Source organism: Dasypus novemcinctus, chromosome X (assembly GCF_030445035.2).
Source record: "Dasypus novemcinctus isolate mDasNov1 chromosome X, mDasNov1.1.hap2, whole genome shotgun sequence".
Taxonomy (NCBI): Eukaryota; Metazoa; Chordata; class Mammalia; order Cingulata; family Dasypodidae; genus Dasypus; species Dasypus novemcinctus.
The window spans coordinates 188,152,450-188,177,489 of record NC_080704.1 but is presented as its reverse complement, the minus strand read 5'-3'; the positions used below and the strand labels follow the sequence as shown (position 1 = coordinate 188,177,489).

General features: G+C 39.0%; 1 protein-coding gene across 3 annotated transcripts in view; it reads left to right on the top strand.

The window, feature by feature from the left end:
• TMLHE (trimethyllysine hydroxylase, epsilon) overlaps positions 1-25,040 on the top strand; it is a 211,189-nt gene that overhangs the window by 75,478 nt on the left and 110,671 nt on the right. For all 3 annotated transcript variants that reach the window (XM_071213271.1, XM_004459296.4, XM_071213272.1), the window contains one exon: positions 18,209-18,385. In XM_071213271.1, coding sequence (XP_071069372.1) covers positions 18,209-18,385 — 177 coding nt within the window. The remainder of the gene's footprint in view (positions 1-18,208; positions 18,386-25,040) is intronic.

Genomic DNA, 25,040 nt, shown 5'->3' with positions numbered 1-25,040 from the left:
GCTAGGGGAAATTTTGTACCCCCCAGTGTACATTTGGCAATGCCTGGAGACATTTTTGGTAGTCATAGTTGCAGAAGAGGATTGTCCTGGCATCTAGTGGGTAGAGACCAGAGATGCTACTGAACTTTTTATAATGCACAGTACTGCTCTCTGCAACAAGTAATTATCTGACCCAAAGCATCTGTAGTACTGAGGTTGAGAAAACCTAGCATAGCTTAGTAGTTAGCAAATGATTTGTCTGAGGTTAGGCTTAAAATACTTCAGCCAGTAAGCTTCCACCTTTTGCCATTGGGTCTGTGTGGGGGTTGAGGCACATATTCAATATTCAGACTGCTTACAAGTCTGCCTTGTTTTCACTTTTTGCTAGATCATCTCATGTCTCCTTTATGCCTACACAAGACCTTGCATTTATCCAGGCATGTATTGGTGACTAGTTCCCTTTCCAATCTTTCCTGAGCATGAACACAGCCTTCCAGAATAGCGGGTATGTATGAGAGCTTTTCAAGGTCCACCATGGTGGTCTTTTACCTAGATTTCTGGTTGGTATGCTGGTCTGTTGCTTTCACCAATCAGTAATGTGGCCTCAGGGTAGCTGGTATGTTGACTTTCCCTGACTGTTTTATTTATTTTTTTCTTCACTAGTCATTTTATTTTTTTTAAAAGATACTTAGATTATACAAATGTCACATAAAAAATACAGGGGATTCCCATGTGCCCCACTCCCCACAACTCTCACGTTAACAACATCTTTCATTAGTGAGGTACATTCTTTGCAATTGATGAGCACATTTTGGACCATTGCCACTAAGTGTGGATTAAATTTTACATTATAGTTTACATTCTCTGCCACCCAATTCTATAGTTTATGGAAAGATATATAATGGACTGCATCTGTTTTTATAATGTCCCTGACTGTTTTAAATATCATCCAGGAGTGTGAAATTTTTTTGCACTCTGCTCCAAATAAAGTCTTTTCCTTCCTCTGGCAGCAAATCTTCTGGTTTTCATTGTTTGCCCACCCTGGTAGAACTAGTGCTGATGGTTCTGGTGGGGTCTGGGGATTGGGAGCAACCCCACGTTTAAACACACAGATTCCCATGGTTCCTAATCAAGTTTCTATAGTTTCTCTTGAATAAATGCTTCTCAATTTGTTATATGTCATTGGTCAATTTCCAGAATCTTATATGATTGTTTTTTTTTCATGATTTTGCCCAGTTTTATCATTGATTTTTATGGAGAGGATTTGCCAAGCACCTCATTTTGCCATTCCAGAACTCTCGCCTCCAGAGATTCCCAATGGCACACTTTGAGAAACACTAGTGTAGTGGACTTTGGGTCAGACAACTTGGGTTCATGTCCAAGCTCCACCACCTAATAGTTACATGATCTTATAAAGTTACATAACATTTCTAAGCCTTAGTTTCCTTGTCCTTAAAGTGAGATTAATACTATGCTGTCAATATGAGGAGTACAGGTAAAACATTCTTTTTAACTTTTGGCTTAGTTATAATATAGATATACCACTGTTTACTCAGGTATTCTTCCTCTTCTGCTGTTGGACATTTAATTTTATTTTCTGTTTTCTTTTGCTATTATAAACAATGCTATTATAAATATCCTTGTGGATACCTCCATATGTGTGGGAGTTTCTCTAGAGTAGATACTGAGAGGAGAATTGCTAGATCGAACCATAAGTATGTACATTTTAAAATTATTTTAATAGAAAGTGCCAAATTGCCATCCACTGTGGTTTTACCAAGTTAGACTCCCACTAGCAATGTTAGAAAGTATGCATTTCTCCACATACTTAAAAACACTTGTTTTTATCAAACAAAAATTTTTGTTATTCTAATGGATAAGAAATGGTATCCCACTTTGATCTAATCCTATTTCTCCGATTACTACTAAGGATGGGGCACTTTTCATGTGTTTTCTGGTCAATTCTGGGTACTTTTCTTCATTCATTTTTCTATTGGGTTTTTATTTTAATGATCACAAGGATTTGTTCTATATTCTGGGTATTAATCTTTTAGTGTTAATATTTTCCTGTTGTTTGTCTCTTAACTTTGTTTTTTATATTCTTTGCATAATACAAGGTTTTTAATTTCATATAGACAAATTTGTCTATTCTTTTATGATTTTTAGGTCTTATTAAAATTGCCTTTCCTATCTCAAGATTGTCAATGTAATAATTTAATTTTTATATTTTAATCTTTACTTTTTGAATGCTATGAAGTCAGAATCTATTTTTTCAAATAATCATTTACCAATACTATTTGTTGAATAATCCATCTTTTCTTTACTGTTAGGAAATTCCACCTTTATCATACACCTTGTTTCCATATATACTTGTGTCTGTTTTGGGACTCTATTCTGTTCCCTTCATCTATTCTGCAGAAATACTATACTTTTGAAATTACTATAGCTTTATAATGCGTTTTTATAACTGGTAAAATAGTTTTCCCCAGCCTTTATTTTTCTTTTCAAAATTTCAGTAGGAAATTTAGAATTAGCTTTAAGGATATGAAAAAAATCTACTGGAATTTGGATTTGAATTACATAGATATATGGATTACTTTATAGGAGAATTGAATCTGCCCATTTGTGAGCATGCTATTCTCCCATTCAGGTTTCCTTCAAATCCTTTAGCATTGTTTTATAGGTTTTTCAATTGGATTTTTCTACATTTTTTATTCCCAAAACTTGCTAGTTTTTTGTTGTTCCTTTTAATTGGTATATAGGAAAGTTTCTGACTTTATGGTAACTTTTTATTTTGATATCACTTCAAACAGATGAGTTACAAGAATAGTACAAAGACCCCCTATATACCCTTTATCCACATTCACCAATTGTTTACATTTTGTCTCATTTATTTCATTGGTATGGATATAGCTATAGCTATAGATTTCTATATATGTAAATATATATTCATATATATAGATCTAGAGATACATATATAGAAATGTACAAAATTTTTTAATCATTTGAGAATAAGTTGTAGAAAGTGCCTCTTTTACCCCTGAACATTTCAGTATGTATTTCCTAAGAACAAGGACATTTTCTTACATAATCATAGTACTGTTATCAAAATCAGGACATTTAACACTAATACCATCCTATTACTTAATGAACAGAACACTCCAATTTTATCACTTGTCCCAGTTATGTCCTTTATAGCTATTTCTTATGCAGCGAAGAACCAATCTAAGATCATACATTTCATTTACTTGTCATATCTATTTAAGCTCTTCTTATCTAAAACAGTCATTCATACTTTCTTTGTATTTCATACAAAGTACTACCCAGTTTTTTGTAGAACATTCTTCAATATGGTTTTGTCTAATATTTTCACATGATTAGATTTATCTAATGCATTTTTGGCAAGAATACTTTAAGTGACTTGCTCTCAACGCATTATATCAGGAATCACGTAACGTCAGTTGTCCATTATTGGCGATTTTACTCCAGGTCATTTTGTTACACTAGCATACATCAGGTTTTTCTATCATATTTCTTCTTTGTAAATAGTATGTAATTTGTAGGAGATATCTCAAGGATATATTAATATAGGCATACCTCAGAGATATTGAGGGTGCGGTTCCAGACTTTGCACTAAAGCGAATATCACTATACAGTGAGTCAAACCAATTTTTAAATCCCCAGTGCATATAAAAATTATCTTTACTCTATACTGTAGTCTATTAAGTGCACAATAACATTGCATCTACAAAAACAAAGTAAATGCCTTAACTAAAATTACTTCATTGCTAAAAAATGCTAAACATCACCTGAGCCTTGAGTGAGTCAAAATTATTTTGCTGGTGGAGGGTCTTGCCTCGATGTTAAAGGCTGCTGACTGATCAGGGTGGTGATTGCTGAAGATTTGGGTGGTTGTGGCAATTTCTTAAAATAAGAAAATCAAGTTTGCAGCATTGATTGACTCTTCCTTTCATGAAAGATTTCCCTATAGCATGCGAACCTGTGTGATAGTATTTTACCCACTGAACTTATTTCAATATTGGAGTTAACCCACTCAAACCCTGCCTCTGTTTTATCACCTAAGTTGATGTAATATTCTAAATCCTTCTTGTCATTTCGACAGTGTTCACAGCATCTTCCCCAGGGATAGACTTCATCTCAGGAAACCACTTTCTTTGCTCATCTATAAGAAGCAGCTCCTCATAAGTTTAAATTTTATCATGAGATTGCAGCAATTCAGTCACAACCTCAGGCTCCACTTCTAATTCTAGTTGTCTTGCTCTTTCCACCACATCTGCAGTTATTTCTTCTATTGAAGTCCTCAGCCAATCAAAGTCATACATGAGAATTGGAATCAACTTCTTCCAAACTCCTGTTAATGTTGATATTTTGAAATCCTCCCATGAAATACAAATGTTCTTGATGGCCTCGAGAATGGTGAATCCTTTTCAGATCCATCAGAGGAGTCACTACCTATGGAAGCTATAGCCTTATGAAATGTATTTCTTTTTTTTCTTTATTTTCTTTCAGATGTTACATTCAAAAAATATGAGGTCCCAAAAAATATAAGATCCCCATCCCACCCACCCCACACTGCCCACATCAACAACCTGTTTCTTCATCACAGCACATCCACTGTACCTGGCGAATATGTTCTGAGCACCACTGCACCACATGCACAGTGGTCCACATTGTAGTTCGCTCTCTCCCACAGTCCACCCAGTGGGCCACGGCAGGATACACAATGTCAAGCATCCATCCCTGCAGCACCACCTCGGACAACTCCAAATCCTGAAAATGCCTGCACACCATATCTCTTCTGGCTCCCTACTATCAACAGCCACCATGGCCACCCTCTCCACATGACTATTAGAATTTCTTCCCTTACTAATCACAATAGTTCCCCAGCAGAACACCAATAAGTCCACTCTAATCTATATTCTATTCCTCCATCCTGTGAACCTTGGGATGGTTATGTCCAGTCCCCTCTACATCAAGAGGGGCCTTAGAGTCTACATGGATGATGGATGCAATTCTCCTGCTTGCAGCTGTAGGCACTCTTGGCTCCCTGGTGTGGTGGCTGAACCTCTTTACCTCCCTGTCTGCTGGCCAGGGTAAGTCCAACAAACCAGAGGATAGGATCTGCAAGTCTGCTGAGATCCAGGGCCTGGCCATCACATGGACAGTCCAGAGATTCAGGTCTCCTGAATATACACCAACTGCAATGGCAACCACAGGTCCAATAAAAGTAACAGAAGAGGCATGTATAAAAAGGTCATATCTGAGTCTAATTCCATCACAGTCAAAAACACAAACTCCAAAGTAGGGCCAACTGACATGGCCCCGAACTCCAGAGCCATCTGTTATGATCATAGAACCTGTGGGTCTCTGCAGCCCTCAGGAGAACCAGCACTGGAGTTTCCATCTATCTTGGCTGTCTCTGGTACCTTTCTGAGGCATGCATAAGCATCATACCTCTGATGACCTCCCAACTCTTTTTTGGAGACTCATAGCCATATAAACTCACTTGTCCTTTCCATTTCCCCCTTTTATCCAAAGTCAAAAAGCAGTGTTTAACACCTGATATTGCATGTAGGCTGAGATATTCTGCCAGTCTGAGATGACCCCTTTATTCAAGGTCTTTTTCTGGCTACATCATCACCTGGTGCTTGATAGTAATCCCTCGGTGCCAGGGAGGCTCATCCCCAGGAGTCATGTCCCATGCTGGGGAGAAGGCAGTGCATCTACATGCTGAGTTTGGCTTAGAGAGTGGCCACATTTGAGCAAATTGGAGGCTCTCAGGAGGTAACTCTTAGGCACCCTGCAGCTCTAGGCCTAGTTCATATTTCAGGCACACAGGCTCATAATTGGAGCCATCAGTATCAAGGGCTCATTGTTGCACCATCCATCTTTGTTGGTCTTTGCCATTGCACTTGGGGGATTGTTGCTGTTCCATTGGGGAATGTGATAGAGCTCCCCTGGCCAGGAACTCAGCACTCTCTCAGCTATCATTTCCAACTGAGACCACTATGAACATATCCAAACCTTTCTATGTACCCTGTATACATGCCCTGGAGAACTCCCTCCCAACCATGTGCCACCCACCAATAACACTCCACTATAGCTGAACCTCTCTGTGGTCCCAAACTTCTTCAAAAAGGAAGCCCAATAAATTGCCAGGTTCCATTAAGAGTAAAATGGAATATAATGATGTGTTTAAAGGTGGGATGTAGAATACATAGTAATTTAGAAAATTTAAATAAAGGAAAAATAAATTGGGGTATCAAAAAATTGAAAAAATGAAAAAGCTTTGTTTTTCACATTTTGCTGTTCATCACTGCAATGGGTGTTACCCTGTATGTACAGTGGCAAAACAGTTTCTTTCATTTCTTCCTCAGTGTCTACATTCTTTCTTTTTTTTTTTCTAATTATTAAGTTTGTGTTCACATAAGTTTTAGATCATAATAATTCACATTAACAATATACGGTACTCCCACATATCCATCATCAAATCCTTTGTTCTTCCCCAGCAATGATCTTTTTACATGTTCATATTATATTTTCTGTAGCTGATGTACAGATATTGAAACAATAGCTGTCAAACATGGTTCCATTTGGGTTTACATTATGGTTTATATTTTAGTCTATACAATTTTCTAGGTTTTTAGTTATCTTATGTTTTACATTGTGATTTACATTTTAGCCTATAGACTTTTATACATTTTTGATGTAATTTAACATGTCCTATATCTATCATTGCATGTTCTTGTGGAACACTTCCATTGCCCACAGTTACATTGATTCCATTTATTCAATACCTCTTTTTCCATGCCCTCAGGGCCCATCATGACAATCAATCTTCATTACTTGAAGGACCATATTCAGAGATACTTGCAGCAATGTTGAGGGCTTCACATACTTGACTGCGCTAACCCATTGGGAGCCACCAATTCTCTCGAAAGATACAATTCCCTCTGATTGAGAACATCAGTCCTCCCCAGGATGTGGATATACCTTCACTCTCATTGTATGGGTCTCCACCCAATGATATAAACCACCACTATGACAAAATGAGCACTCACTCCCTACAAGCTTGCCCTGTGTCCGATGCCCACCCCCCTCCTTAAGCATCTTAAACAGGTAACCTTCTGTATTATATTTTCTAAAGATTTTTTCTACATTATAATTTCAACCACATACCTGACAATCTCCTATGTTCAAATGTTCCCCCCATACTCCCCCCAGTTTCTTGGGCCATCTGACCCATCTGCCCATCCCTAGCCTCCCTCAAGCCCACAAAACCCCACCCAAAGGTATCCCTATGCCCCCATTTTATCCCTTTCCTGTACAAATACTTACCTACAGCTTATCATAGATTTCACCCATGTGGGTATCAGCTCGCAACCTTCCTCTACCCCCCAACTTCCTTAAAGTTTATCATCCAGTATCTAGCTCTCTGAGATAGCTTGGCTTACTTATTTCATATCAGAGAGATCATGTAATATTTGTCCTTCAATGCCTGGGTTGCTTCACTCAAGATAAGGTTCTCAAGATTCATCCTTATTTTCCCATGTGTTTGTACTGTATTCCTTCTTATAGCTGAGTAGTTCGGTGTATAAGTTCTACATCTTCAGTTAAATTTATTCCTAGGTGTTTGATTTTTTAAAAATTTATTGTTGTAAATTGTATTTGTTTCTTGATTTCCTCCTCCAATTGCTCATTATTGGTGTACAGAAATGCTGATTTTTGTGCATTGCGGTTGTAACCTGCAACTTTACGGAACTCATTCATAAGTTCTAGAAGTTTTGTTGTAGACTTCTCAGGGTTTTCAAAGTATAGGATCATGTCATCTGCAAATAGTGAAATTTTGACTTCTTTCTTTCCAATTTAGATGCCTTTTATGTCTGGTCCTTACCTCACTGCTCAAGCAAGTACTTCTAAGACTATGTTAAATAGGAGTGATAATGGGCATCCTTGTCTTGTTCCTGATCTTAGAGGGAAAGATTTTAGGATTTCATCATTGTAAATGATGTTAGCTGTGGGTTTTTCATATATACTCTTTATCATGTTCAGAAAGTTTCCTTCTATTCCGATCTTTTGCAATGTTTTTATAAAGAAAGGGTGCTGTATTTTGTCAAATGCTTTTTCTGCATGTATACATATAATCATGTGATTTTTTTCCTTCAATCTGTTTATATGGTGTATTACATTAATTGATTTTCTTAAGTTGAAGCATCCTTGCATGCCAGGAATTAATCCCACTTGGTTATGTTGTATGATTTGTTTAATGTGTTGTTGAATATGATTAGCAAGTATTTTGTTGAGGATATTCACATCTCGGTTCATTAGAGAGATGGGTCTGTAATTTTCCTTTCTTGTGGTGCCTTTGTTTGGCTTTGGTATCAGGGTAATGGTGGCATCATAGAATGAGTTAGGCAATGTTCCTTCTGTTTCAAATTCTGGAAGAGTTTCAGCAGGATTGGTGTTAGTGCTTTCCAGAATGTTTTGTAGAATTCACCTGTGAAGCCATCTGGCCCTGGGCTCTTCTTAGTTGGGAGGTTTTTAATGACGGATTCTATCTCTTTACTTGTGATTGGTTTGTTGAGATCATCAGTTTCTTCTTTCATCAATATAGGATGCTTATGTGTTTCTAGGAATTTGTCCATTTCCTCTGAATTGTCATTTTTGTTGGAATATAGTTTTTCAAAGCATCCTCTTATGATAGTCTTTATTTCTGTGGGGTCAGTGGTGATATCTGCTTTCTCATTTCTTATTTTGTGTATTTGCATCTTCTCTCTTATTTTCTTTGTTAGTCTTCATAAAGGTTTGTCAATTTTATTGATCTTCTCAAAAAACCAGGTCTTGGTCTTGTTTATCTTTTCAAGTGCTTTCTTATTTTCTATTTCATTTAGTTCTGCTCTTATCTTTGTTCTTTCTTTCTTTCTTCTTCCTGTGGGATTGCTTTGTTGTTTTTTTTCTAATTCCTCCAAATGTGCAGTTATTTCTTCAATTTTTGCTCTTTCTTTTTTGGTATATGAATTTATGGCTATACATTTCCCTCTCAGTACTACTTTTGCTGCATCCCATAAATTTTGGTATGTTGTGTTATCATTATCATTTGTTTCAAGGTAGTCATTGATTTCTTTTGAGATTTCCTCTTTGACTCACTGTTTTTATAAGAGTGTGATGTTTAATTTCCATATCTTGGTGTGAAATCTGGGCCTCTGGCCCTTGCAGATTTCCAGCTTCACTCCACTGTGGTCAGAGATATTATTTTGTATGATTTTGATCTTTTTGAACTCATTAAGCCTTTCTTTGTGGCCTAGCATATGGTCTATCTTGGAGAATGTTACGTGTGCACCTGAGAAAAATGTATATCCTGCTGTGTTTGGGTGTTAATGATCTGTATATGTCTATTAGATCCAGCTCCTCTAATATACTGTTCTAATATTTAGTTTCTTTAGTGATTCTCTTTTGAGATGTTCTGTCCAGAGTTGATAGTGGTGTATTAAAGTCCCTCACTATAATCGTAGATGCATCTATTCTTTCACTTAGTTTTTCCAGCGTTTGCCTCACGTATTTAGAGGCGCCCTTGTTAGGAGCATAAATATTTATGATTGTTTGTTCTTCTTGACAGATTGTCCCTTTCACTAATATGTAGTATCCTTCTTTGTCTCTCACAACTGTTTTGTATTTAAAGTCTATTTTTTCTGATATTAATATAGCTACTCCTTCCTTTTTTTGGTTATTGTTTGCTTGTAAGATTGTTTTCCAACCATTCACTTTCAGCCTCCATGAGTCTCTGGGTCTAAGATGTGTCTCTTGTAGACAGCATATAGATGGGTCATATTTCCTTATCCAATGTCCCAGTCTGAATCTTTTGATAGGTGAATTTAATCTGTTGACATTCAGTGTTATTACTTTCAAGGAATTATTTATGTTAGCCATATTTTGATTGGACTTGTGTTTGTCATATTTTGTTTTTTTTTCTTTTCTCTTTTTGTCTTTTTTGTTGCTCTTACACTTTCCTCCAACTCTGCCTGTCCTGTTTTTCCTTTCTTCCTGCAGAACTCCCTTTAGAATTTCTTGAAGGGGAGGTTTCTTGTTGGCATACTCTTTCAACTTCTGTTTATCTGTAAATATTTTGAACTCTCCATCATTTTTGAATGCTCGTTCAGCTGGATAGAGTATTCTTGGTTGGAAATTTTTTTCTTTTAGTACCTTGACTATATCATACCACTGCCTTCTTGCCTCCATGGTTTCAGATGAGAAATCAGCTCTTAATCTTATGGAGCTTCCCTTGTATGTGATGGTTTCCTTTTCTCTTGCTGCTTTTAGAATTTTCTCTTTGTCTTGAGCGTTGGATAATTTGACAAGTATGTGTCTTGAGGTGGGCCTGTTGGGGTTTATGATGTTTGGGGTGCATTGTGCTTCTTGGATATGTACATCTGTCACTTTCAGTAGATTTGGGAAGTTTTCAGCCATTATTTTCTGCCACACTCCTTCTGACCCCTTTCCCTTCTCTTCTCCTTCTGGGATGCCTATAATATGTATGTTTGTGCATTTTGCATTGTCTTTCAGGTCCCTAAGTCCCTGTTGGATTTTTTCTATCTTTTTAACGATCAGTTCTACTATCTGTTTGATTTCAGATGTACTTCTACGTCACTAATTCTCTCCTCTGCCTCTTCAAGTCTGATGTTATTTGCTGAGAGTGTATTTTTGATTTCTTGAATTGTGCTGTTCATCACCATCATATCTGTTATCTTTTTGAGTATGATTGTGATTTCTTCTGTTTTCTCTCCAAGTATTTTTTTTAATATTCTTAATCTCTTCCTTCACTTCATCGAATTGGTCCCTATTATATGTTTGATATTCTGCTCCTCTTACTGGTTTTTATTTTTTTCATTGGATTGGGGCATGTTTTCCTGATTGTTGGTTTGGTTTGTAGTTTTTTGTTGCTTTCTGATCATCATTTTATCTTGACAGGTTTAATCAGTTGCTTAGCTTCTTTGTCTAGTTTGGGGTTTAATTAGTTGTTGTTTTTGCATGCGTGTTAAATCTTCTTTTGTCACTTTTTTCTTCTTATTTTATTTTCTTGTTGCTGGCTAAGTTCACTTGAAGGAAAATATTAGGGCCAGAGAAAGCCAAAGAAGTAGGAAGAGAAAATGAATAATAGTAATATTGATAATAAATGTCAACAGAGGAACCATGTGAGATCTAGGAGAATGGATGTTAGACTCATGTAAGCTCTGCAGATTTATAACATTAAGAAAACTAGAGTATCTATGATGAGACTGTAAAGCGAATATGGGGAGAAATATAGTGTGAATTAAAAGGCCAGTGTGTTCAGGAGAGAGGGAAAGAGAAAAGAGGGGACAATAATATAGAGTGAATATAAGGGAGAAAACAGAACAAAGGTATTAGAAATAAAAAGTCAGAAAAATAGGGGGGCAAACAAAGAGAGGTTAAATTTAAGGGGAACAATCAATGATGGAGGATAGAAAGATGTAAAGAAATGAGGATAGTATTGGTGGCCAAAATCAATAGACTCAGAAGAGAGTAAATTGAGGATGAGGAAATACAGCAAATGTGAAGTGCTCCCTTCAGAACCTAATATAGAAACAATAAAAAGAAGAGAAAGAAAGGGGAAAAAACGCCCAAAAGGGAGGGGGAAGCAAGCAAGAAAAAGAGAAAAAAAGAAAAAATGTCCTTGGGAGGATAAAGAGAAAGGAAAAACAAGAAGATAAACCAGCAAAATACTAGATAAAGTTTCAAGCAGGGAATCCTCTTTGTAGTTAAATAAAATGCTTAGGGATCTGACGTTCCCCCTTTCTCCCTTCCTCACTTCCCTCTCTCCTGGACAGCAGTATAGCTGCCTGAGAGGTCCAGTAGCAGATTCAAATGGGTCCTTGTTGAACCAGCTGCACACAGAAATCAATGAATCTTAATTTCCAGAGAGAGAGCACCTGCACCTCACCAGGAACCCCCAAGTATGCTGTTGGAAGCTTGGAAAGTACCTCCTGCAGTCCCTCTCATTTAGATGTGCTAAGAGAAGGCCAGTTGATTTTCTGACTCCACCTTCTCCCAGGCCAATTTTCCTATCCCAGGGTACTTAGGTGAATTGGGCTTTCTCAGCAGATTCACCACTCCTCTCTTCCCAGGCTCTCCTCAAGGCAGCTGGTATGCTCCTCCAAGTGCCAAAAAAAAAGTGGTGGGTGTAGACCAGAAAGTTGAACCTGCACCCGCCCAGCCCCTCTGGTCCACCCTCCACCGAATCCCTCCCACTCACGGAGTGCAAAACCAGAGGGCAAGGGCAATCCTGGACCACTGGGTGTGCTGGACTCAGGAAAGGGAAGTCTGGAACACTGCAGACTCAGGGTATGTATGTCTGTGGGACGCGGACCTGGGGACCACGCATCTGGGGATCACAGGGCTTGGGAACGCCACTGGACCACCGGCAGTTCTCAGGGAATACCGTGGCAGCCATTCCTAGGGGGAAGGGTCCCACCTTCCCACAGCCTCTGACCTCCATACTTGCAACCTGCAATTCTACCTTTAGCAAGCCCTACCTCTGTCACTGTCTCTCCAAGTCGACATCCACACACCTCCTGCCTTTGCAAGCCCCCAAAACAGCCCACTCTGGCAAGACTCCAACCCCACTCAGCTGCTTCTTTGCAGGAGAGACTGTGAGGTGCACTCACTTAGACGCCATCTTGCTAAGCCTCCCCTTTATGATATGTATTTCTTAGAGAATAAGACTTGAAAGTCAAAATTACTCCTTGATACGGAAGCTGCAGATTGGATGTCATATTAGCAGATATGAAAACAACATCAATCTCATTGTATATTTCCATCAAAGCTCTGGGGTGACCAGGTGCATTGTCAATGAGCATTAATATTTTGAAAGGAATCTTTTTTCTAAGCAGTGGGTCTTAACAATTTTAAATAGGTCTTCACAGTGGGCTTAAAATATTCAGTAATCCATGTTGTAAACAGATATGTTGTCATCTAGGCTTTGCTGGGCTATTTATAGAGCACATGTAGAGTAGATTTAGTATAATTCTTAAGGGTCCTGGGATTTTCAGAATGAGAAATGAGAATTGGCTTCAACTTGGTTACCAGCTGTATTAGCCCCTAACAAGAGAGCAGCCTCTCCTTTGAAGCTTGAAGCCCTAGATGGCACCTTCTTCCAATAAAAGGCTGTTTCATCTACATTAAAAATCTATTGTTTAGTCTAGCCACCTTCATCAGTTATATTAGGTACATCTTTTAGATGAATTGCTGCTGCAGCGTCAACATTAGCTCTTGATGCTTCACCTTGTACTTTGATATTATAGAGACAGCTTCTTTCCTTAAGCCTTATGAACCAATCTCTGCTAGCTTCAGACTTTTTTTCTACAGCTTCACCTCTCTCAGCCTTCATAGAGTTGAAGAGTGATAGGACCTTGCTCTGGAGTAGGCTTTGACTTAAGGGAATGTTGTGGCTGACTTGGTCTTCAACCAGAACACTAAAACTTTCTCCATATCAGCAATAGGGCTGTTTGACTTTCTTTTTATCCTTGTGTTCAGTGGAGTAGCACTTTTAATTTCCTTCAACAACTTTTCCTTTGCATTCACACCTTTGCTTACTGTTTGGTGCAAGAAGCCTAGCTTTCAGCCTATCTCCGCTTTCATCATGCCTTCCTCACTAAGCTAATCATTTCCAGCTTTGATTTAAAGTGATAGACCTGTGACTCTTCCTTTCACTTGAGCAGTTAAAGGCCATCATTGGGTTATTCATTGACCTAATTTCAATACTGTTGTGTCTCAGGGAATAAGAAAGCCTGAGGAGAGGGAGAGCGGTCAGTGGAGGAGTCAGAACACACTTAACATTTATCGACTGTTGCCATCTTATATGGTAGCAGTTTATGTCATCCCAAAACAGTGAATAGTTACATTAAACATCACTGATTACAGATCACCATAACAGATATAATAATGAAAAATTTGAATTATTCCAAGAAGTAACAAAATGTGATATAGAGACATGAGAACAAAACAAACCTTCAATTTGTAAAAAAATACAATTATCTGTGAAGCACATCAAAATGAAATATGCTTGCATCTTGTTTCTCATCAAATTGCCACCTATTAATTTCATTCCTTTTTCTGGGAACAGTCTGATTTTGCCCATTGTTACATTATGTTTTTGCTCTTTCATCTCACTTTACAGAAATATTAAGGACATTAGTCCTTTTTGATATAAATTATAAGTATTTTCTTCCAGCTTTTTCTTTTCCCTTGGACTTTGTTTGGAAGTTTTTGTTTTGTTTTGTTTTGTTTTGTTTTGCCATGCAAAAGTTGGTTTTTCTATTAAACTGTATTTATCAATCTTTCATTGCTTTTGGGATTTGAGTCATGGTTAGGCAGATTTACCCAAGTCACAGGTTTATAAAGGTTATAAAGGTATCTACCCATCGTTCCTTTCATAATATTTGCATGATTTTTCGTTTTTCAAATTTAAAACTCTACTCTATTTTGAATTTATCTTGGTAATTGTGGTAGATTGAATCATGTACCCTACAAAGACATGTTGAAGTACTAACCTCCAGTCCTACAGGTGGAAACTCATTTGTAAATGGGATCTTTGACAATCCTAATTTAGATGAGGCCAAAGTGAATCAGTGCGGGCCTTAAACTAGTATGACTGGATTCCTTATAAGGATAAGAAATCTAGGCGAAAACACATGACTGAATAGGAGGAATAGAAAGCAGAGGAAGAGAAAATTGCCATGACAAAGGCAGAGTTTCAGCCACCAGCAGAATACTACAGACTTTAGAGAAAGCATAAGTTTTAAATTTTAGCCTCTGTAGCAGTTTGATATGGTTATGAATTCCAAAAATAGATATTGGATTATGTTTATTTTCTGGTCTGTACCTGGGCATGACTGTTATGATTAGGTCCTTGATTGGGCCAGGTCATTAGGGCATTGAGTCCCCACCCACCAAGGGGTAAGGACTCACAGATAAAAAACATAGCAATGGACAGAGTTGAGGGTTTTTGATGTTGGAGTTTTGATGTTGTAGTGTGATGCTGAAGCCTTAAGCTGGAGCCCCAGGAAGTAAGCCCATAGAGGAAACAGAAGCAAGCCCCAGGAAGAGAGGAACCCTGAACCCCGAGAGAAGCAAGACACTGGAAGAGAGGAACCCAGGAAGCCTGAACCCTTGCAGATATTGGCAGCCATCTTGCTCCAACATGTGAAAATACTTTGATGAGGGAAGTAACTTCTGCTTATGGCCTGGTATCTGTAAATTCCTACCAAAATAAATACTCTTGATAAAAAACCAATCAATTCATGGTATTTTGCATCAGCACCCCTTTGGCAGACTAATACAAAATTTAGTACTGAGGAGTGGGAAGTGCTTTTGCAATTACCAAAATGATGGACTGGTTTTATAAATGGGTAAGGGGTACTTTTTGGAGGAATTGTGAGATGCTTTGAAGAAAAAACCTACAGTGCCTTGAAAAGACTATGGATAGCAATATGGATGCTAAAGAGACTTTTTTATGATGCCTTAGAAGTAAATGATGAAACTATTTTTGGAAACTGGAGGAAAGGTAATCCATGTTTCAAAGTTGCAGAAAACTTAGCAAGATTAATTCTTGGTGTTTTTTGGAAGACAGAATTTGTAAATGGCAAGCCTGGGCATTTAGCTGAAGAACTTTCCAGAATAAACCCAGAGAACGCGACTTGGCTTCTGCTCACATCTTATAGCAAAATACTAGATGAGAGAGCTACGCTGAGAACTGAACTGTCGGGCACAAAGAAAACAGAAGCTGAATCTGGAAATTCCAACCCTTGAAAATCAAGCTCCCAGGTGACAGTGCTGCATTGGAGGATTTAACTAAACTTGGAAATTTGTAAATCAGGATTGAAGATATGGTTATTTCGGAAAGACTTATGGAAAGTCTTACAGTCTGATGGCTTGGACCCCTGCATTCTGCATGCTAAACCAACAAGGTTTTTGAGAGAACCTCTTGGACAAATGGGGCATTGAGTCCCTACCCCTTGGTGGGTGGGGACTCACACATAAAATACATGGCAAAGGACAGAGTTGAAGAATTTTTGATGTTGGAATTTTGATGCTAGAGTTTGATGCTGAAGCCTTAAGCTGGAGCCCCAGGAAGTAAGCCCATAGAGGAAACAGAAGCAAGGCCCAGGAAGAGAGGAGCCCTGAGCCCAGAAAGAAGCAAGACCCTGGAAGAGAGGAACCCAGGAATCCTGAACCCTTGCAGACGTCGGCCACCATCTTGCTCCAACACATGAAAATAGACTTTGGTGAGGGAAGTAACTTCTGCTTATGGCCTGGTATCTGTAAACTCTGACCCCAAATCTATACCCTTTATAAAAACCAACCAATTTCTGGTATTTTGCTTCAGCACCCCTTTGGCTAACTAATACAGTCTCCAAAACAATAAATTCTCATTGTTTAAGCCAACCAGTCTATGGTGTTTGATATAGCAGCTCTGGCAAATTAAAACAGTGACATGGTGACAATATGAGGTATGGACCCAATTTTATCTTTCCCCAAATGACTATCCAGTTGCACTAATACCACTTATTTAAAAATTCATCTTTTTCCCAGTGATTTTAGCTGTCTCTTTATTATTTGCCAAATTTCCATATTGATTTGTGAATATGACTGGACTTTTTATACTTGTTCAGTGTTGTATCTGTCTATCCCTATAGCAACATCACAATGACTTAATCATAGACGTTCTAGAGTATGTTTTAATATCTGGTAGGACTAGTGATCCCTCATTGCTCTTGCTTGTTTATTGGTAGGAGTTTTTTTTTTAAATTACAGTAGTTGTGAGCTTACAAAACAGTCATGTATAACATACAGAAATCCCATACATCACCTCTCCACCAAGCCTTGCATTGTTCTGAAATATTTGTTACAGATTATTAAAGAACATCATCAAAATATCACTACTAAATATGGTCCATAGCTTACATTTAGTATATTGGTGAGAGAGATCTTAAAAAATTTTAATTAAAAAAAATTTTAAAGATGCTTAGATTACACAAATGTCGCATAAAAAATATACGGGATTCCTATATGCTCTGCTCCCCACATCTCTCACATTTTCCCACATTAACAACATCCTTCCCTAGTGAGATACATTCATTGCAATTGATGAATACATTTTGGAGCATTGCCACTAAGTGTGGATTAAAGACTGGGGAGAGTGTAAACTGTAATGTGGCCCATTGACCATGTGATGCAGCAGTGCTCAGAGATGTATTCACAAAGTGCAATGAATGTCCCATGATGTTGGAGGAGGTTGTTGTTATGGGAGGAGTGAGGTGAGGGGGATGGGGGAGTGTAACATTAAAAAAAAATTAAGACAAAGAAATTTTTTTTAAAAAGATTACATTATAGTTTACACTTTGTCCCACCCGATCTGTAGGATATCTCAAGATATATAATGGCCTGTACCTGTCATTGCAATATCATTTAGGAATATTCCTGATCCCAGAAATGCCCCTGTGTTATACCTGTTTTTCCTTCTCCCTGCCCTCAGAACCTCCAGTGGCCACTGCCTCCACATCACTGATATAATTTCTTCCATTGCTAGGATCACAATAAGTCTATAGTAGAATACCAGTATGTCTACTTTAGTCCATAGTTCATTCCACAATCCTGAAGATTCTGGAGTAGTGATGTCCACTCCACCTCTAATTGTGAGTGGGCTATGATCCCATGGGGCCAAGGGATAGGACTCTCTCACTTTCATTTGTAGACTCTCTCCGTTCCTTCATATGGTAGTTGTCCATCATCACCTCCTTGTTAGTAATCCTGGGCGAGACCACTTAACTGGAAAGTAGGTGTTGCAACTCTGTTGAAATTCAGGGCCCAGGTGGCACATGAACAGCCCAAAGAATCAAGTCTTTTGGATGTACATCTAATAACTCTAGTACTAATTATAGGTTCAAATAGAAGGACAGGGGAGCCATGTGTAGAGAAACCACAACTGAATCCAACTCTGCCACACTGGGGAGCATAAATTCCAAAGTAGGCCCCACTGGCAAGCACCAAACTCCTGAGCTCTCTGCCCTGACTCTAGTGTCTGGATGTCTCCAGAGCCCTCAGGAGCCCTGCTGTTTGGGGTAGTTCTTACTACTGATTATTTTTTTTAGTTTTTCTGAATAGATATTTCTGATGAATATGATCTTTTCCCCAGAACTGCAATACGCTGACACCGTGATGCGGTTTGATTATGTCTGGCTTCGAGACCACTGCCGCTCAGCATCTTGCTACAACTCTAAGACTCACCAGCGGAGCCTCGATACTGCCAGTGTAGATTTATGTATCAAGCCAAAGACTATTCATCTGGATGAGACCACACTCTTTTTCACATGTGAGTGTACAGAATATTTGGACTTCCCATGGGGTATTCTTCTAAAGAACAATTATTTTGTGAAAAACAGTTTATCTATTTCCAAAGTCAAGTATTCTTTAAATTACTTGCCACTTTTCCTTGCTTTAGAAGCATTTATTTTTCTTTTTAAATAGAATTATTGTAACCCACAGGTAAGTCATATTTTACATAATGCTGGAAATTATAGTCATTACAATAAGAGAAGAAATAAAATATACACAAATTGGAGAGGACAAAATAAAACTGTCTCTATTTGCAGGTACATGATTTTCTACATAAAATATGCTGAGGAATTTACAATAAAACTTCTAAAAACTAGTAAGTGAGTTAAGTAAAGTTGCAGGACACAAGATCAACATGCAAAAATCAATTTCATTTCTATATATTTACAATGATCATGCATAAGCCAAAATAAAAAATGCAATACCATTTACAATTGCTTCAAAGGAAATGAAATACTTAGGTATAAATCTAACAAAATAAATATAGGATATGTATGATGAAAAGTATAAAATTTGAAAGAAATCAAAGACTAATACTTGGAGAGAAAAATTGTGTTCATGAATTGGAACACTCAACATAATAAGGATGTCAAATCTCCTCAAATTTGATCTTTAATTTTAATGCAGTTCTTTTTTTTATTTATTTTTTATTGATTTTGTAAAAATATTACATTAAAAAAAATATGAGGTCCCATTCAACCCCACCACCCCCACCGCACCCCTCCCCCCCCAGCAACACTCATTCCCATCATCATGACACATCCATTGCATTTGGTAAGTACATCTCTGGGCATCTCTGCACCTCATGGTCATTGGTCCACATCATGGCCCACACTCTCCCCCATTCCATCCAGTGGGCCCTGGGAGGATTTACAGTGTCCGGTGATTGCCCCTGAAGCACCATCCAGGGCAACTCCAAGTCCCAAAGGCGCCTCCACATCTCGTCTCTTCCTGCCATTCCCCATACCCATCAGCCACCATGTCCACTTTTCCCACTCCAATGCCACCTTTTCTCTGTGGACCTTGGATTGGTTGTGTCCGTTGCACCTCTATGTCAAGAGGAGGCTCAGATTCCACATGGTTACTGGATGCAATCCTCCTGCTTTCAGTTGTAGGCACTCTAGGCTCCATGGTGTGGTGGTTGTCCTTCTTCAACTCCATCTTAGCTGAGTGAGGTGAGTCCAATAAATCAGATTGTAGGAGCTGGAGTCTGTTGAGGCTCAGGGCCTGGCTATCATATTGTCAGTAAAAAGATTCAATCCCCTAAATATATCTTAAACCCCAACACCAACTACAATTCCAGTAAAGTATCATGATAGTCTTATGAAAAGAGATCCCCTCTGGGTCCAGTTTCATCACGCAGAAACACCAGCTCCAAAGAAGGGCCATCTGACATGGCAGTGAACCCTATCTGCCATGACCATAGAACCCGTGGGTCCCTTTAGCCCTCAAAGGAACCAATACCTGGGGATTTTATCTACTTTATCTGTCTCTTAGACTCTGCTCAGTTGTGCATAAGGGCAATCCTTCTGACAGCCTCCAGACTCTTTTTTTTTAGAGACTCATAGCCATATAAACTCATTTCTCCTTTCTATTTCCCCCTTACATTAGGTCAAACAGCATTTTAAAGTCATATTATTCTATGTAGACAGGGATATTCTACTGATCCACATCGAACCTTCAATTCAGGGTCATTTTCCAGTTGCATTATCAGTTGTTAGTTGATAGTGATCCCTCGGTGCCAGGGAGGCTCATCCCCGGGTGTCATGTCCCACGCTGGGGGGAAGGCATTGCATTTAGATGCTGAATTAGGCTTCGAGACTGGCCACATTTGTGTAACATGAAGGCTGTCAGGAGGAAATTCCCAGGCACAGTGCTGCTCTAGGCCTTGTTCTTATTTCAGGCATATAGGCTCACAAGCATAGTCATTAGTATCAGGGGCTCACTGTTGGACCCTCATTCCTTCTTGGTCCTTGCCGCTGCACCTGGGGGACTGCCACTGCTCCCCTAGGGACCACGGCACAGCACCCCCGGCCAGGGACCCAGTACCCCCCCAGCTGTAGTTTTTAATTGTTGCCACCATGAGTATATCCAAACATTACCATGCACCCTGGACATATGCCCTGTATAGCTCCCTGTCGCCATATATCACCTGTCAATAGTATCCTATACCAGTATTCCTCCGCTGCCATTGTTGGACCACTCTGTGATCCAGAACTTCCTGAAAATTGAAGCCCCAATATAATGTCAGGATCTCTTACTAGCAAAATGGGATATAGCGATGGGTTTAAAGGTTAGATATAGAATACGTGTTGACTTGAAAAAATTCTACATCCTTTTTCTTTTCCTTTTTTTTTCCCCCTAATTATTGAACTTCTCTTCACAAGAGCCCTAGACCACAGCAATTCATGTATACAATATACAGCACTCCCGCACATCCACCACAAAACCTTTTCCCTTCCACAGTGATACTCTTACAACCTATTCACAACATATTTACTTAAAGTGATGTACAGAGTCTGAGACAATAGCTTTCAAACCAGGTGACATCTGTGCTTACATTGTGGTGCATACTTTAGGACACGCAGTTTTCTAACATTTTTAGTTATCCTATGTTTTACATTATGGTTTACATTATCATTCTATCGTCCCCTAAATGTTTATGATGTAATATTACATGTTTTATATCCATCCTTGTGTACTCTCACTAAACTCCTCTCTTACCCCACATTTACCTTGGTTCCACACATTTAACATCCATTTTCCCATCCCCTTGGTGCCCACATTGACAGCCAACCTCCGTTTCCCGAGGAGCCACGTCCAGAGATACTTACAACAGTGTCTTATCAAAATCTCAGCACAATTTTTGAAGATATAAACAAAATTATTCTAAAATTTATATGGAAAGGACAAGTCCTAGAAAACAATTAATTTTGAAAAAGAAGAATGAAGTGGGGGGAATCACTTCTTGATGTTAAGGCTGTAATAATCAAGACAGTGTGGTACTGGTGAAGGAATAGACACATAAATTAGTGGAACAGAATAGAAATCAAATTATTTTGGGCAAAATCAATTTAATAGAGGAAAGACAGCTTTTTTAAATGGTGCTGGAGGATTGGATATCCATAGGCAAAAGTAAAAATGAACTTCAACCTAAGCCTTACACTTTTACAAAAAATTGACTCATATTAAATCATGAGCTTAAATGTAAAATATAAAACTATAAAACTTCTAGAAAAGAACATAGGAAAGTATCTTTAGGACCTATGACTAGGCAAAGTTTCCTAGACACTGAAAACATGACACAGAAGAAAAACTGATAAATTTGACCTTATCAAAAAAAAAAATTTTTAATCTAATTGCTCTGTAAAAGACCTGTACAAAAGACAAAAAGATAAACTACAGGCTGGGATAAAATATTTTCAAATCACATATCTATAATATATAAAAAATTCCTAGAACTCAACATTAAAAAACAAACCAATTAGAAAAAAATAAAAGACATTTATTTTCACCAAACTGGATATAAATACATTAAAATTTGTCAACATCATTAGTCATTTGAGAAATGCAAGTTAATAACACAGTAAATTTCACTGCACACCTAGGAGAACATCTAAAATAAAAAATAGTGACAATATCAAATGCTAAAGAAGATGCAGAGAAAATGGATCACTCATAAATTGTTGGTGGTAAATGTAAAATGGCACAGCCACCGTGGAAAATGGTTTGATAATTTTGAAGAAACTAAACATGCAGCTACCATACAACCCAGCAATTACACTCCTGAGCATTTCTCCCAGAGAAATAAAAATTTATGTTCACACAAAAACCTATTTGTGATATTAATAACAGCCTCATTTTTAATAGCCTCAAACTAGAAACTACCTAATATCCTTCAATGGGTGAATAGTTAAACAAATCATCCATACCATGGAATACTCGTCAAAAATAAAAAAGCAATGAACTATTGACAGACCAAGAATTTGGAAGAACCTCAAGGAAATTATGCTGAGGGAAAAAGCCAGACTGCATGATTCCATTTATGTAACATTCATGAAATAATGTAATTATAGAGCCGGGGAATGGATTAGCTGTTGCCAGGACCTAGGAATGGAAAGAATGGTGCATATGGCTATAAAAACTTAGCAAGAGGGAACCTTGTGATGTTGGTACACTTGAATATATTGTCTGTGGTAGTTTGTTAATGAAGCTACACCAGTGATAAACCTGCATAGAGCTACACACACAAAAACACAAATGAGCATATTTATAACTAGTAAAATTTAAATAAGCTCTATGGGTTTTAGTAATGAAATGTTCTTGGTTTTGATAATGCATATGGTCATGTAAAATGTTAATATTGGGGAAGGCTCAGGGTGCACATTTCTTTGCAACTGCCCGTGAATCTATAAGTTTTTCAAAATAAAAGAGTTAAGCATTGAAGGAAAAAATGTTTACAATAAATATATTTGATAACTAATTTGGTGTAAAAATACACCATAGAAAGGTTTATTAATAAACAACAAACTTGGACATATGTCTGCAAAATGTATGACAAAGAGTACCTTAATATATAAGGTGCTATTGCCAATTTGTATGAAAAGCACCCATATTACAGTTGAAAAATGTGAGAAACACATGAATAGACAAATCATTAAAGCAGAAGTCAGCAAGCATTTTCTGTATAGGGTCAGATAGTAAATATTTTAGACTTTGTGGGATGGTCTTTGTCATAACTATTCAATCATTCAAAACTGCTGTTGTATGGCAAAAGTAGCCATAGACAATATATAAATTAATGATCATGCATATGTTCCAAAACAAGTGTTAAAAAAACAAGCGCTGGTGGAGCCAAGATGGTGGCAGGGTAAGGAACTCATGGAGTCAGCTCATGAAACAGGGCAGTTGGTCACCCAGAACTACCTGAAGCATCTGCTTGGAGGACCCAGGAGACCAGAGGAGTATCCTGCGACATCCTTGCGAGTGTGGAAGGAGGAGACTGCCCATCTGCACAGAGGAATCATGAGTAGAGCCCTCCACACCATGGAGGTCAGTGCCCCTGGTGTGCAAGCCGCCTCGGGAGCTATTCTGTGGTTGGAGTTGGAAGTTCCATTTCCCCCAGTAAAAATGGGAGGAAAACACAATGTGGCCCCGACTTCAGATACTGATTAGTGGATTCAGTGAACTGAGGTAGAATCCTAGGAACAGCTAAACTTTGAGCCTGTCCAGGTCAGAGGGAAGCCATTGGCCACCAATGTGACACTGTGTCAGGCATGAAGGGAAGTGGCTGTGACTGAAAATGATAGTGCTTTATAGGAACTGGCTTCTTTCCTACCCAGGTTGGATTGCAGGTCTAGCCTAAATCCCAATCCCTCCTCCAGCAGGGAGGAAGCTGGGAGGACCTGCACAACCACTCTGGGAAGCTGCAAGCCATGCTACAGAGGTTGGTGCCCATCCTACTCTAGGGGCTCAAGCCACCTCAGGAGCTATTCCATGGCTGGAGTTGGAAGTCCATTTCCTATAATGGCGGAGGAAGAGAAAGTTGTCCACTGACCTCATCTACTGAGTAGTGGACTCGGCTGGTTAAAGTATAATCTTAGAGACAGCTAGGATCTGAGCTTGTGGAAGCAGGAAAGAGTCTAGTAGCTGCCATTTTGATTCTGCCCCCTGGCATGAGAGGAAGCCTGGCTGTCTGAAATCCAGTGAAGTTAGGGACTGGATTCTTTCCACCAAGATCAGACTGCAGCCCTAGCCTAGGCTCCAGCCCTACCTCCAGCAGAGAGATAGCTGACGGGACCTGCACCAGGCTCTCCAGGCAACTTCAAGTGCTCTCTGCTTGCGCAGGCTGAATAGTAAGACACGTGGGGCTGCATCCCCACATCCCAAGAGAATAGGAGAGAGGCTGGGTATCCTTGGCCTCTCCAGGCAATGGCAAAAGTTTTCAGCACATACAAACAGGTTTGTTGAATGCCTTTTAGCCCATCTCCACCTTTGTCCACCAACAGTATAGGAAAGGGCTGGTGTTTCCTCAACCTCTCAGGGCAACTTCAGACAGTTTTGGGCTACACAAACCTGACTGATGGGCACCTTTAGCTCCACTTCCATCCCCAATAGACAAGAGATGGACTGTGTTTGCCCAGTCTCTGGGTAACTGCAGGTGCTTTTGGCCCACACAGCCTGGACTGGTGGGTACTTGTGGACCCACCTCGCCCCCCAATAGGAAAAAAGAGGGCTGGTCTTTCCAAAGCCTTTTTGGGCAGTGGCAGACCTTTGGCCTGCATGGACTGAACTACTGGATGCCTATAAATCCACCCCCACCCACAATAAGATAGGAGGGGTCTGGTGTCTGCACAGCCTCTCTGGACAACAGTGGGTACTTTCAGCCAACAGGGGCTGAACTGTTGTATGCCTGTGGATCCAACCCCATACTCTAAGAGGATAGGAGGGGACTGTTGGGTTTCTCAGCCTCTCCAGGCAACGGTGGGTACTTTCAGCCTACAGGACTGAACTATAGAGCATTTGTACTTCTGTTCCCACTTCCTAAAGGGCAGAATGGGCAGTACTCCCTCAGCCTCTCAGGCAACTGCAGGCATATTTGGCCCACAGCAGTTAGATTGTTGGGCACTCCA